The sequence below is a fragment of the Plodia interpunctella genome, chromosome 27 (genome assembly GCF_027563975.2).
Source record: "Plodia interpunctella isolate USDA-ARS_2022_Savannah chromosome 27, ilPloInte3.2, whole genome shotgun sequence".
NCBI lineage: Eukaryota > Metazoa > Arthropoda > Insecta > Lepidoptera > Pyralidae > Plodia > Plodia interpunctella.
This window is the reverse complement of record NC_071320.1, coordinates 3376465-3389901: the sequence shown is the minus strand read 5'-3', so window position 1 is coordinate 3389901 and position 13437 is coordinate 3376465. Positions and strand designations below refer to the sequence as shown.

Here is a 13437-nt window from a genome sequence, read left to right as displayed (position 1 = left end):
TATCATTTTGAACATTTTCATACACTAGTGTTCACTAATTAAAATTAAAAAAATAAAAAGGAATTCTGATTAAGTATAATGAAATGAAACTAAATGAAAATAAAAGTCACTACTTGGAATCGTAAATAGGTATTCTCAATCGGACGCCATTGCAAAACTTGATGGTGAACGTAGTGAGGTCTCCGGTGACAGAATGAAGATCTGGAACAAGCACAGGTACATTTCACTTTATCACTATATTTATTCTTGTAGTATACGTTATGCTCTTTGTTTTGTACATATTTTTGATGCTAATCATTAACTTTTTGAGGCAATTAGCCGACTTTAAATTTACAGACCTAAAGACTCTGTGGCACCGTGCAAATGGCCGACCCACCACTGTTTACAATACACTTTACTATTTGTTTCGTTGAAATTTGCGAATTCATCACTTAAATGCCCATTATCACTGTAGTAATTTGTTAATTATTTTATTGAACTTTTTTATTTTGTTGATAATGCTGAAATATTTCTTGAAAGTCATTTATAAATATTAAGAAGTAATTATGACTACCTGCTACGCGAAGGTGAAAATTTTGCGCGCCTAGGTACATACGTGGTTTTTCCGTGAAAGAAAAAAAGGAAAATTAAATTTTCGTCGCGTAATTAATGTTGCATAACATTGGATAAGTTAATTTATTTCAATTCAATTAGTAATTCTTCGTATATTAATTCATTGTGATTGTAACACTCAGAAATAAATATACATAATTTCAATAAATATGTTTCTGATAAGAAGTGAAAATTGCCAATATTTGCAAGCGCATAATATTAGAATATCCGAGCGTAAGTTTTTGATAACTATTATTTAGACGTTCTCATTGAATATGTACCTATAATATGTACATTTAATAAAGATATGTAGGGTAGGCAAGGTTAAAGTACAATTTAATCCATGGTATAATATTGTTTAGTTAGGCAGGGAACACAAAGTACCTAAGTGAGGTTACAATACAATACCTACCAACCCATCATACCTATATTTAAGCTGCCAGCCTACACCGTACCAAAACTTATAGACGGCCTATAAACGGTCAAATTATGGTGCATTAATGAATGACAAGAATACCTACTTGACCAAATCAACAGCGAATTATTCACTTATTATTCATATTGTACATTAGGTATTAATTGATCGTCTAGATGCCCTCTCTCTAACCTACTCATACTTTTTGAGCAACAGACATAGAGTAGGTAAGGTATTTCATCAATATTTTTCTAATTTCAGTTAAACCATCGGATATATCGAAAATGTCGCAGCAGCCGCGCAAAATGATGCACCTGCCTAAAGTGAGGATGCTCAGTCGAGGTCCTAGGCCCTCGTCGGGTATCCGGATCACGCACGTGAAGTCTATAAAACCTCCAGATCCGGAACTGGTTAAAAAGGCAGAGGAGGACAAGCTTCGTGCACAGGTAAAAAAGCAAGTTAAAAAAAAAACAAAATTTCATTTATATAAAAAAATAAGTAAGTATGTAAGCTAATAAGTACTAAGAATCATTATTCGATTGCATACAATTTATGTATTTTTAAAAATAAAATTCTGAATTTGAATAATTTTTACTAATTAGTGTGTTGGCGAATTTAACTATCGACCGACGATTTTTAAAATAATTTAGAATACTATCGTAATATCGCAGAATAAACAATTGATAGTATCGATACTATTGTATGTACTAGTGTTCCTTAGTCGCATCGTACGACATCCATGGAGCTTAACTATGAATATAGGCACTCCAAGGCAAGCCGAAATCAAGTTTTTATTATAAAAAAATATGCCGCCATAAGGCGGCAATGGGAATAATCCCATAGCTTAGAATAAGACAGTATTAGGTACTTACATAGTATTATAACACTGGGTCACTAACACAACCGACACCTAACTTTCACTTGTTCACGAGTCACTCTCAATAGTAACACTAAACTGGTTATCGCAAAAATCTCCCCATCTGGAAGGGGTGGGATGGGGTGAACTGGTATTTTGCTACTACCTGAGAAACGGTAAAACAATAGCTAAAGATCAGTAACGAGTAAAAAAGTGACCTTGTAATTTGTTGTCGCTGGAAGGGTTAAACGCATTGGTTTCCTAGAAATTTGGGTCAGGTAAAAGATTTGCACGTGGCTTTATCAGTTCAATTTTTTATGGACGTATTTTTTTTTTCCTGAATATTATTGTATTCATGTATTCAAGTGGCGAGTTAGTATTTGTAAATCCGTACTAATATTATAAATGCGACAGTTTGTCTGTTCGCCTTTCACCGCTAAACCGCTGGACCTGTTTTGATGAAATGTAGTATGCATGTAGTTGAAGACCCCCGTTCAAATATAAGTTACTTTTTTTTCTCAAAAATCAACCCCTATGACTATAATGGGATATGAATCTTCTGATATTCTTTGTATGAAAATTATATCTGTCCTGCTTTTGCAGAGATGTCATGCGGGCGAAGCCGCGTGCAAAATCTAGTTACTAATAAGTACTAAGTACTACTAATTTGACCGGTCGCCAGGCCTGGTTTTTCACAGCCGTTTTTTTTATAAAAATATGAGTTTCTTTCGACCTTTGTTCTCAGCAGTGGTCGTTCCGAAATGCTAGTAGTTTGTAATAGTATTTCGATAAAAATTGTTTAATTTAGAATATAACGTGAAAAGAGCCTGTAATAGACTAATTTCAGACTCAGAACAATAGGAGAATCTCAGAATAAACTATGTTTGAATTTTTTATTTTCAGCTACAGAAAGAAATAATGTCGCGCTCCCGCGCATGCGCGTTCAAAGGCTACGACTGCACATTACCAGTTGTCTCCGGGAGGCAGTACTGTTTCTCGCACATCACTAGAGATCCAACAGCGCCTTATAGACAATGCACACATACGTACAGCGATGGAGAAAGATGTCAGGAGCCAGCGCCGAAAGAGAGGGAACATCGCGAACAGAGGTGAGACAGAAATAGCTAGTATCTTCTGTACCTTTGTCCCCATAGTTTTTCCCACTTATTTGGGGACGGCTGACTATGCCAACTCCTTCCATTGTGCTCTGTCACTTGCCATTTCACTTAAGACACCTTTCCTGTATGATTCTATTCGATATATACGACGACCTCTGTGGCCTAATGGTCATCACGCCGGACTGCTACACTGGAGGTCCAGGGTTCCATCCCAGGTCAACTCAACATGAAAATGATATTTTTCAAATTGACCTGGGTCTTGGATTTTCATCTATATACGTATTTGTTGTAAAATATAGTATCGTTGAGTTAGTATCCCATAACACAAGTCACGAACTTACTTGGGACTAGATCAATCTGTGTGATTTGTCCTATCCTAATATATAATTACTATATACTCTGCAGGTCATATTACTACTTAAAATAACATTTACGCTGTGTCCATACTTATCTCGAAGCTTGTCACGATAGGCTTCGCGATGCTTACTACTTATCGTTGTTCTTTCAGTTTCATAGCAAGCGAAATAGCAATAGCATCGTGCTAATTTTAAAAAATATATTTTGGCACAAACAGTAATTACAAGAGACATTTTACAATAAAAATAACATGTTAGATATAGACAAACAGTGCCGAAAACTTGACAAAAAACATTAAGTATAGTGTGTTGACAATATACATATCCAATTAGGTGAAAAAAACAAGAACTGATATTATATAAGTAGAATTAACTGATTCGCGCAATAAATGCATTACATTAATGGGTTAATACATAATAGTTATTTTTACTTTGGTAATTTTACGAAGCTGATGACGGTGCTTTAAATAAGTTACTGTTTAAAGAGACACTAAAAAGTTTCTACCGCAGTTAAAACCTTTTACATAAGCTCTTTCCAGATATCGATATCATGGATAGAAAAAAATTTGAATATAGGTCTATAACGAAGTATTGGCATCTCATTTGCTTGCTATAAAAATGAAAGTTCGTATAGACCTGCGTAAGTAGGTGTGGTCGTAACATAATATATATTTCTCGCCAGATTTGTTAGGGTTAACACTAATTTTAATAGTTTTCTCACTTACTTTAGTTTGTTTCTCATTGAATTTAATATGTTTCTCATCAGTGAGCTATATGGTGTTCTATGTAGTTTTACTATTAAGATCTGTCCCCTTTCTACCTATGCAAATATCCATAGTATCAATTTTGTACAAGACGACCATAATAGCTTGTGTCACTTTTGTAAAACTCCTATCCTTACTATACAACAAAGTCCTTTGCCGCGATTGTCTGTCTGTTCCCGATAAACTCAAAGACTACTGCACGCATTTTCATGCGGTTTCCACCAATAGACAGTGTATGCCTGAGGAAAGAATTAGGTGTATAATTGAATTTAGTGTTACCAGCGCAAAGCCAGGATAGGCCGTTAGTTAATCATAATTTCAAATTCAAAATTATTCAACTTAAGACGATACATATTGACGTCAAAAATTAACTTAAAACTAAGTCTACCGCCGCGCCGACTCCCAAAGCGCGGTTGAAGAAGAAGCTGCGCAACAAACTTCACCGCGGCCTTTTCTCCAAAGACTTCAATTGACAAATGTGGGTCTTATAAGTTAATTAATTTCATTACTAGCGGCGGGTAAGACAAGTATATTTATAAAAAAGTAGCCTATGTTACGTTTCGTCTATCTCTGTGCCAAATTTCATCAAATCTTTTCTCTTTATAATGTTAGTATGGGTAAAATGTAGTATAATTAATTGCAGCTTATGTTTCGAGCACGCTAGGGCGGCATTACATAGCCGCCATCGCGCCACGGCGCCGCCGCCTCCTGTAACTACCACCGAAACGCTGCTCAACCAGCTCCAGCATTATGTCAGGTCAGTGCTGTAAACTATAAGCGGACTCTGCACTCCGACGCCCAACGGCTGAGGAAGAAACCGGGAAATCTCTCAAATGTGGAGGTGACCGTAGAAGGTTAGGCGGACCTTGGACTCCGACGCCCAACGATTGAGGAAAACTTAATTCTACATATTTCAAAAATGTAGAATTAAGTTTTTCTTTTAACACCACATTGTAAAAAATGTAAACTCATGTTTTTGACCTCGGTGGCGCAGTGGTAAAGTGCTAAGCTCTGAACCGAGAGATCCCGGGTTCGATCCCCGGTCGGGTCATGATGGAAAATGATCTTTTTCTGATTAGCCCGGGTCTTGGATGTTTATTTATATATATTTATATGTTATAAAATATGGTATCGTTGAGTTAGTATCCCATAACACAAGTCGAGAACTTACTTTGGGGCTCACTCAATCTGTGTGATTTGTCCTAATATATTTATATTTCAATAATTTTTGTCTTTGAGGAAGCAACCGAGAAGTCGCTCAAATGAGAGTGTAAATGTATACAGAGAAAAGTAGTATTTATTTAGCTTTTAGACATCGAGGGTTCTATTCACGATCGAGATACGTATATTAAGAAATATTTAAAATTTCCGGCACAGGAGATCGTCCAGTGCTGTAACCGTAGACAGAGAAAAGTATAGACAGATGGAAAAAATTCAACGCTCGATCGTGAATATACTTAATATTCACGATCGAGCGTTGAATTTTAACATTGTACCAGTACTATTTATATAATAGGATAATTAAATTGATTACTGTGTATGGTACAATTTAATAAACACTAATAATGACAGCCCACGGCGGCGTTCAAAACGCTCGTGAAATTCACCGCCGGGAACATTTGGCGCGCAACATATCGTTCTTTCCTTTTCATTACAATTTGAACGAGTGAGATCGACTATGCGCTATTTCACTCGAGTCAATGGTAATACGTGAGATAGGTCATATGTTGCGTGTCAAATGTTGCCTAATGTATTTGCTTGTTATTATTGAAGGCCCGAACGCCCCCGAACTACTTCGTGCGCGTCCTCAGTGTCGGTGGTGAGTGATCCGGCTGATCAGGACCAAACAGCTCCAACGCCTGTCGATCCCTTCAGTGAGTCTATGTTCTATTTATGTCATAATTACTTATATCCCTTATTTATAAGAGTGACTTCTTGGGTACCGACTGATGGGAAAAGATCGCAAGGCATACCGAAGGTCCGACGAACTGTCGGCCTTCGATAAGGATCGGCAACAACTGGATAAACAAAAAATATGTATATACTAGCTTTTGCCCGCGGCTTCGCCCGCGTAAATTTCCCACGGGAACAGTTATTTTTCCGGGATGAAAGGTACACTATGTCCTTCTCCACACTTTAAAATACATGTGCGCAAAATTTCGAGAAGATTGGTTGAGTAGATAGAGCGTGAAGAGGTAACAAACTACATTTATAACATTAGAACTTTTACATAAGTATATATATTCTTTGTTAATTTTCAATTATTTGTACTGGTATTTTTTACACAAGACTTCGCCTGCGGTAAAAAGTTTCTTCGTTTGCTCTTATGAAAATGTTTTTGTACATTTAACAAAAAAATAAAACCATTTGTTTAAAATGATGTGATATTATCACTTTAAAAGTCTTTGACAATCCTTTTAATTTAACCGACATTCAAACACAAAAGAATTGTTATCACATCTATACATGTTATTGTTCACGAAAGTACAATAAACTCGTCATTTATAATAGACAAAACAGAAGTAGATAACCTCCACATTGTACACATATTGTTACCTTTAAAAAATACTTATCACCATTTTTAGTGCCTATTGTTTAACTAAAATCTATAGGGGTTCTCTGCACGAGTCAAAACCGTAATAATAAAATAGGCATTGTATTAAAAATTTAAGTACATATTAGGCGCTTTTCATCCCGAAAAAATACCACGGGGCTAAGTGTGAGTTTGCTTTTCATTTCTCACTATCGAACCGATTCGGACTGAGTGAACCAATCACATTGCGGTGTTTAACGACACCGTTGCGTTAGAAAGGCGTGCTGTGATTGGTTCGCTGCGTCTCACTGCGAATCGACTCGATGGTGAGATGTAAATACCAAAGTCGCACTACGCACTCTGCTCCCGTGGAAAAATCACGCGGACGGAGTCGTGGACCAAATTCAATTAGATTTCCTATATTTATTTCAAAGTCCACATAATGTTAGTAACAATGTTTACATATACTAGTGTTAGTAAAAGAAATACATTTTTTTTATATACCTACATACATTACAAATGTTTTTTCTTATAAATTTTTATACATATTAAAAAAAACTACAGAACTTGGCCTTATAGTCTTTCAACAACATGCAAATAAATTTTATTATATTTCATTCAGAGCAAATCGACGCCACAGCCCAAAACGCCGCCTATTCGGCCTCCATAATGGAGTGCTGCAGCGCCAGCGACAGTGACAGTGACAGCGTCAACATGACAGATTGTCACACGTTCGACCTGTCAGATGCTGAAGACGTGCCGTGCGAGGAGCAGCCTCTATGGTGAGGCATATTTTTTTTATGTAGCTCTCGAGGTCCCACTGCTGGTCAAAAGCCTCCCATATTTGTTTCCAACATATATTTATTTATTGAAGCGGCGGTGGCCTAGTAATTAAGACCTTCCGTCTGAGAACGAAAGGTCCCAGGTTCGAACCCTATTCGTGCCATATGAGTTTGCAATCAAGTGTAATTTGACTCTTGTATTAGTATTTTTCATAGACCATCATCACTTGCTTCCGGTGAAGGAAAACATCGTGAGGAAACCTGCACACTGGTGGACAGTTTAGTTCACTAGTACACACAATACAAATAGTACATGTTTGTTAGTTTGTATGTTGTAAACAAACAAACAGGCTAGATAGCTACTCAACCAATCTTCTTGAAATTTTGCATACATGTTGTTTAAAGTGTGGAGAAGGGGACATAGTGTACCTATCATCCCGGAAAATTAACGCGGAAGAAGACGCGGGCAAAAGGTAGTTTGAATAATGAAATTTTAATTTATTGTCAGGCGAGCGGGAGTCTACACAGCCGAAGAAGCTGTATGCGAAGCTAAGAACGTATTAAAATCGTTACAGTCAGCGTATATAAGGCAGATGGAGAGGCTGCGCACCTTACTGCTATCTGCGAGGAGGAAATATTTGACAAACCTTAAAGCTGAAAGGGAACAGTATTGTAAGTCATTATAAGCATTTACTGTAACTTGTACTGATGTTTGTCTGTCTGTCAGTCTATCTATCTTACAAGTTAAATTTCACATAGTTACTTCCGCTAATACTACAGAATGATGTACTACAGAATTGAAATTTTCCACGTCGCTTCAGTTTCCATGATAATGTATTATTATGATAAGCGTGACCTGATGATGCACCCAAGATCGGCTCCCGACGAGGAAACTCGCCAACTGCGCTGACATGATTTTTTATTCACGCGTTCACGCACAAAAGATCTGACGATAATATAAGCTGTTTTTCTTTAAAAAAACTTATTATTATTTTTTTGTTTTTTGCACATTATTGTGCCCCCTTTATATTAATTTTATATCTTAATATTGATTTGTTGATTCCATTCCAGGCAGTATAAACGCCCAAGCCGTCAGCGGGCCTCTGTCAGCTCGTGAACGCCGTCAGCTGCGCAAGCTGCTGGCGTACCAGTCGTACAGGCGGCCGCATGGTGTCAACGCCGTGCTGGCGAGGAAGCTAAACCACAAGAGAAACAAGGTGAATTATATCTTTAGTCTCAAAATGTTGAAGTTGCAAAAAAGTCAAGTTTTGTTCTTTTTCTCTCTTAAATCTTGACTGAAGCGTAAATTATAAACTGAAGATTGAACTGATTTTACGACCGGCCACCGGCTTGATGTCAACCCGTATTTGGGAATGCTGTTGTTGGCTATACTGATAATTGAGACACAACTGAAGATGTATCTGTCTGATATATTATAATCATGTGATCAATAAAACTGATCAATTCGATATAATTGAAGTGGAATTTTCGATTACTAAAATATTGTAATATAGTATAATTGTTGATTAGCTTTTGTCCGCGGTTTCGTCCGCGTGATTTCTCTCGGGACCAGTTACTACTTTCTGTATACTTCAAACTACATGTATGCAAAATTTCAAGAAGATTGGTTGAGTAGACAGAGCGTGAAGAGGTAACAAAGTTACTTTTGCGTTTATAATATTATAGTTAGAATGAGTCATTTGTCAATATTATCATTAACAGTTTTTATTTTTTCCTTATCTATTACTAGTTTTTGTACGGGCCTTCGCCTGTGTGAATTTCTCATGAGAAAGAAGATTAATATAATTATATATATATATATTGCTCGCGGTTTCTCCCGCGTTTATTTTCTAATCCCACGGGAGCATTTAGTTTTTCAAGGATGATTATCATAATAAATAAATATATTAGGACAAATCACACAGATTGAGCTTGTCCCAAAGTAATTTGGAGATTTGTGTTATGGGATACTAACTTAACGACACAATATTTTATAAAAAATACATATATAGATAAACGTCCAAGACCCGGGCCAATCAGAAAAAGATAATTTTCCATCGCGATCCGACCGGGTATCGAACCCGTGAAATAATGATACTGATATTGTATTTTGTATGTGTACGTCAGCGCGACAACAACCCGCACCCGCGCAACCAGTCGCTGTCGCGCTGCGCGCACGCGGACGGCGGTCGCTGCGCGCGCGCCGCACTGCCGGCCGCGCGCCACTGTCTGCGCCACGTGCTGCACGACGCGCACCAGGTCCGGACCACCAGTTAAACTCACTAAGAGTTAAAACTTGACTGGAAAAAATAATACAAGAATTCAAAAAAAGCACGGTCAATGACCGCTCGCGCGCGAATCAGCCGTGAGCGGTGAGTTTGGGGCCGATGCGATGGGCACTGTTCATTGCATGTTTTAAACTTTATCGTTAGTTTTGATAGAAAATTCTTTAAAATTTAAAAAGGTTTCTTTGGATGAAATGATGTTTGCGTGATAAATTATACAAATGTGCAAAAAATTAATTCAACGTTAAACCCTCATTATCTCGAAAACTGATTTTCTTAGGGAAATGTATTTTTCCCTATGTCGAATATAATTTTACACCCTGTATGTATTTCATTATATTATCTGCAATATATCTTATATATAAATAGCTTTTGCCAAACAAATAAATTTACTTTCGCATTTATAATATTAATTATGATTACGATTTATAATCTATATATTGTTTTGAATCATATTGCAGAAGAAATAATAGAAACAAAAAATATAGATTCTAAAAATATTGTGGATACTTAATACAGAATTAGAACTTTGTATGAAACGATCGAATGATATTAATATTAATAATATAGCAAAATTCAGAGGAACAAACATTATAAAACTGAACAGGTAAAGGCAGACAGCGATATAAAGATAAAAAATAAAATATATCTGCAGGTGTTGTTCGCGGCGTGTGGCGACACGCGCGGCCTGTGCGTGTGTGCGGAGCCGATCCCCAAGTTGCCGCTGCCGTCCTCCGCGTGCCGCTACCACACCAACCCGCCCGTCTACACAGCGTTCACACTAAAGGTAATCTTCGTGATTTTTCTGTATAGCGCAATATAACTGATGGTTTGATTTGTGTTGTTTTTGCTAACTACCTATTAAATTCAGTTAACTAAAACCGTAGCATGACATTTTCAACATTTTGGTATAAAATAAAAAAAAATTCGTGACAAATTGTGCCAATATACCTTCATTTATCTTGGACTGAGACAAAATTAAAAAAACCTTGAGCAAAAGATATTATTTCTCGTTATACCTCTGTTCATTTTATTCTGATTTTCTATGGAGTCATGTCGCTTACTGGCTTGTTTATTTCTCGTCTTTTTGTTTACCTTTTATATCAGTCCATGTTGAATAGAATATAGGTAAAGGATATTATTTAAAACTACTACCTCAGCCATGCGGTATATGACTATGAAGAGAGAGTTTTTACACTCAGTAGTCACAATTGACTACACTGATTTTGGTGGTCACCGTTTTCACTTTAATAAACTTTGACTACGTGGTGAATTTCACTAAAGTGAAGTTTGAACGCGGCGTGTAGCGTTTCATTCGTGTCCGACATTTTTTTCGAATAAAGATTAAAAAAAATAATTAAACATTGTATGTACCAGTACTTTTACTTATTTATAAAATAGGATAATTAAATTTATCACTGTGTATGATACATAATTTAGTAAACAGTCTGCGGCGGCGTTCAAAACTTCGTGAAATTCACCCTACAATGTGTTATGGAAAATGATTAAAGTACTTTTTCTAGTGTGATCTTTATTTTTTGCTAATAATTTAATGAAAATGTAATGGTGGTGCTAGAGTGCGGCTAGATAGTATGACTAAATCCGTGGCTAAATGCAATTTTTTTACCAAATATTATTTTTAACATACAAAAATCAAACCTTTTAAAAATATCAAATTCACACACTTAGCCCTTTATTTGTACAGAAAGACGAATCGGACAGCGAGACGGAGTCCCGCACGAGTGTGGACTCTCAGGACATCCGCGAGCTGGAGGACAACCTACCCGCACACCCTGGTTACGACTGACACGAGGGATATGACGTCATGTCATACGGGCTCGAGTAGGGACCTTAAGGGCCCGGCTCCGTGGCTCCGTTGCGTCGACATAGCACGTTGCCAAGTTTTGACATTTATGTGCGTCGACGTATGACGAATCTCCATATAAGTTACACGCTGCGTTCCTACAGTGTGAACAGTGAAGTGTTAAAGTGAACAGTGCAAAAGAATAAGTTAAATAGTATCGTGTGGACCCTAAAGTGGCGTTAAATAGGGCTCCATAGGTCCTACAGTGAGAACATTGTAAAGTAAAAATGTGTTGAAAATCAAGTCTGTAAATCTAAATTATATGTGGAGCGATATTTGAAAGTGCTACCTAGTGTTAGTTTTAAACCATAGAGCATCTTATCTGTGGTATAAACAGGAGATTAGAAAAATATAAACTGGAACATTTGATAAATGATGAATAGAATAGGTACATATACATTATAATATTTTAAGTAGACTCCAAATTGTCCTCTAAGGACTCACTGGGTCTGGCACAGATTTATATGTGATGCTTGTTCTATATGCTGCTGTCTGCGGCAGCTGATGCTTCTTGGGTAACGGTCGATTTTTAATTTACACATATTTCTATATTGTTATAGTTAGAATATAGAAATATTTCTATTCAGGTCAAAAATTCAAAATACAAAAAATGTCCATGCATTTTCATATGTGTATATTAAAAAAGAACAAGAAATTGGTGACATCATTGGAAGATAAATTATAATCATTCCAAAGATAATAGGTATATCAGCTTGTTGTAAATATAGTTAAAGATATTGTGGTTCTACAAAAAATTTACGATGTGACTGCGCCACGAATTCACTAAACGTGAGAGACATTATTTTCAAAATAAATAAATTCTCAAAATAGCAGACTATCAGTAACTGAAAAAGTACTAAAAGTAAAAGAAATAAATTAGTAGTTGCGTTTCGAGGCAACACTCGTGGGAATTTCTGGATGAGAAGAAGGTCATTTCATCGTTATTGAAAGTTCCACATATTGAGGGACTTTCATAGCTCTTCGATTTCACTAGTTAGCTATATATGTTAATAATAAATAATTGAAAAAATATGAAAATGTTGAGATGAAAGAATTCTGGAATCGAGTGTGAATATTATACCAGAACTTTTTCATCTCATTTAATTTTCAATTTTTTTTAAAAAGCATGTGTCACATGTACAACAAAACCATTTAATTATGGATAAATTATTTCGTGTTTTTGTATGCAAAATTTGTTTACATATTCGTTATCAGTAAGAAATGACGCATCAGACGGTATATTGTTTTTCGGATTTTGAAAAAGATTCACTGACTGAATGACTTAAATAAATTATACACATTTTCATTGTATTTCATCAAACTTTACGTGACAAGCTTTTATTAGCACAAAGCATTCTAATTCATAATCTGATTTTGTTAGAAAATTGCCTAAATTTGAGAAATATAATCGCTTAATTTTGTAATTTCGTTGTAAGAACTCAAATATTGTATGAAAATCGTTGCCATGTTACAAATACTTGCATAATAAAATTGTCTTTCTCTGAAATGTATTTTATTTTTATCCATAGATGTACATGCAGTCAAGAGCTCATCAACCTATTTTGACCTCGGTGGCGCAGTGGTAAAGTTCTTGCCACTGAACCGAGAGGTCCCGAGTTCGATCCCCGGTCGGGTCATGATGGAAAACGATATTTTTCTGATTGGCCCGGGTCTTAGATGTTTATCTATATATGTATTTGTTATAAAATATAGTATCGTTGAGTTAGTATCCCATAACACAAGTCTCGAACTTTGGGGCGAACTCAATATGTGGTTTAAAAAAAAAACCTACCAAAATTCATTCCAAACTCGCCACTATTACCGTGCCATAGAAGTTCATGCAGGGTAACTTGATTTGCTGTTGACTGTACGT

At 36.3% G+C, this 13437-nt stretch overlaps 1 protein-coding gene across 2 annotated transcripts; it reads left to right on the top strand.

Moving 5' to 3' along the window:
• The first annotated feature begins 78 nt into the window (after window positions 1-78).
• Window positions 79-13071, top strand: LOC128681494 (KAT8 regulatory NSL complex subunit 2-like). Of its 2 annotated transcripts, none has more exons than XM_053765434.1 (11): window positions 79-216; window positions 1268-1452; window positions 2766-2971; window positions 4744-4857; window positions 5874-5974; window positions 7256-7415; window positions 7924-8087; window positions 8487-8632; window positions 9543-9674; window positions 10356-10487; window positions 11406-13071. In XM_053765434.1, the coding sequence occupies exons 2-11, from the start codon at window positions 1291-1293 to the stop codon at window positions 11505-11507; spliced, it is 1419 nt and encodes a 472-aa protein (XP_053621409.1). In that variant the 5' UTR covers window positions 79-216; window positions 1268-1290; the 3' UTR covers window positions 11508-13071. The 2 variants fall into 2 exon arrangements, with proteins under 2 accessions (XP_053621409.1, XP_053621408.1); XM_053765433.2 differs by lacking the exon at window positions 79-216 and adding an exon at window positions 583-825.
• Window positions 13072-13437: the final 366 nt, after the last annotated feature.

Bases quoted from the DNA above. Each gene is read 5' to 3' on its own strand.
- LOC128681494 (XM_053765433.2), top strand. From the start codon at position 762: ATGTTTCTGATAAGAAGTGAAAATTGCCAATATTTGCAAGCGCATAAT. The intron at 5,975-7,255 runs GTGAGTCTATGT...TATTTCATTCAG, and splicing joins AACGCCTGTCGATCCCTTCA to AGCAAATCGACGCCACAGCC. The intron at 7,416-7,923 runs GTGAGGCATATT...ATTTATTGTCAG, and splicing joins TGCGAGGAGCAGCCTCTATG to GCGAGCGGGAGTCTACACAG.